Source organism: Cyprinodon variegatus, unplaced genomic scaffold, assembly GCF_000732505.1.
Source record: "Cyprinodon variegatus isolate N-32 unplaced genomic scaffold, C_variegatus-1.0 Scaffold841, whole genome shotgun sequence".
Lineage (NCBI taxonomy): Eukaryota > Metazoa > Chordata > Actinopteri > Cyprinodontiformes > Cyprinodontidae > Cyprinodon > Cyprinodon variegatus.
In genome coordinates, this window is record NW_015151294.1 from 241,742 (window position 1) to 242,826 (window position 1,085).

The following is a 1,085-nucleotide window of genomic DNA, read 5'->3' on the forward strand; positions in this document are numbered from 1 at the left end:
GGTGCTGCAGCACCCCCCACTTCCCCCCGCAGCCATGTATAAGGACTTTAGACGCCACTGCTGTGCACCGGTCTGTGTTCTGCATGTGTCAGCGGTTCGGACGGCGTCTCATCCATGTTCTGCCGTTACAGGGAGGGAGCTTTCCAGATGGTTCCGCTCCAGCAGCGTGACGGAGGACTTCTCCTCCTTCAGCCAGGAGCAGGAGGACTTTGATCTGGGTGAATCGCCGTGCGCCATGCTGACCGCCGACATGCCTCGCTTCTCTATTATGTCCAACGACAGCGGCATCGAGAGGGACCTGCCCCCCGGCGCCGACGTCTCCGCATCATCCCCACTGGACAACCCCGGCATCGATTCAGGGTGGGAATATCACAACATGTTCATCTTGCTGCTTTTTTTGTTTACTTGATATTTAATTTTTTGTTGATTAATCAGAGAATCATTAAGCGGTCTGGACTTTGAAATGACATTTATTCACTTTGAACATCTGTGGTTTGAGTAAAGCCCCTGATTCTCCCACATTCAAAGGAAACTTTTAGGCACCATTTTATTTTTATTTTTTGTATTTCAAGGTTTTAAGGTCAGGAAACGTCTGAAGCTCATAAAGCCTAAATAAGAGGCATCAATAAGAAAAATAAAAAAACAAGCAGATAGTTTCATGATGATCGTCTAAAAGATGCTCCAGAATTTGAATCTTGACCAAAGAGTTGATCGTCGGCTCAGTGACTCAGCTGATGTTTATTTATTTATAGAAATGTTCCAGATAGAGTCACATGGTGTTTCATCCACACGCCTTTCAAATGGGCCTTTAAAATTTCTAAAACATGTTTCAAAATTAATTTTTCACAAATACTTTTTGTTTTATAGCTGTGTAAACAAATAAAATGAGATTCTTAATTCCACCTGATATGCGTAACTCTAACGCAACATAACGCAACAGCAGGTATTCATTTTTAGCCCCGCCCCCTAATGTGCTGTCAGATCAGCAGACCCATAGTCATTAAGATGTCAGATTTCCGTTTATACTTTAGTGTTTTTACGAGAAATAGACTTTAAACTACCTCGACGGGCGTGTATCCCTTTAA

General features: G+C 43.4%; 1 protein-coding gene across 1 annotated transcript in view; it reads left to right on the forward strand.

The window, feature by feature from the left end:
• Positions 1 to 1,085, forward strand: part of pik3r6 (phosphoinositide-3-kinase regulatory subunit 6) — a 44,096-nt gene that overhangs the window by 20,483 nt on the left and 22,528 nt on the right. Inside the window, exon 10 of the mRNA XM_015397160.1 lies at positions 132 to 360. Coding sequence (XP_015252646.1) covers positions 132 to 360 — 229 coding nt within the window. The remainder of the gene's footprint in view (positions 1 to 131; positions 361 to 1,085) is intronic.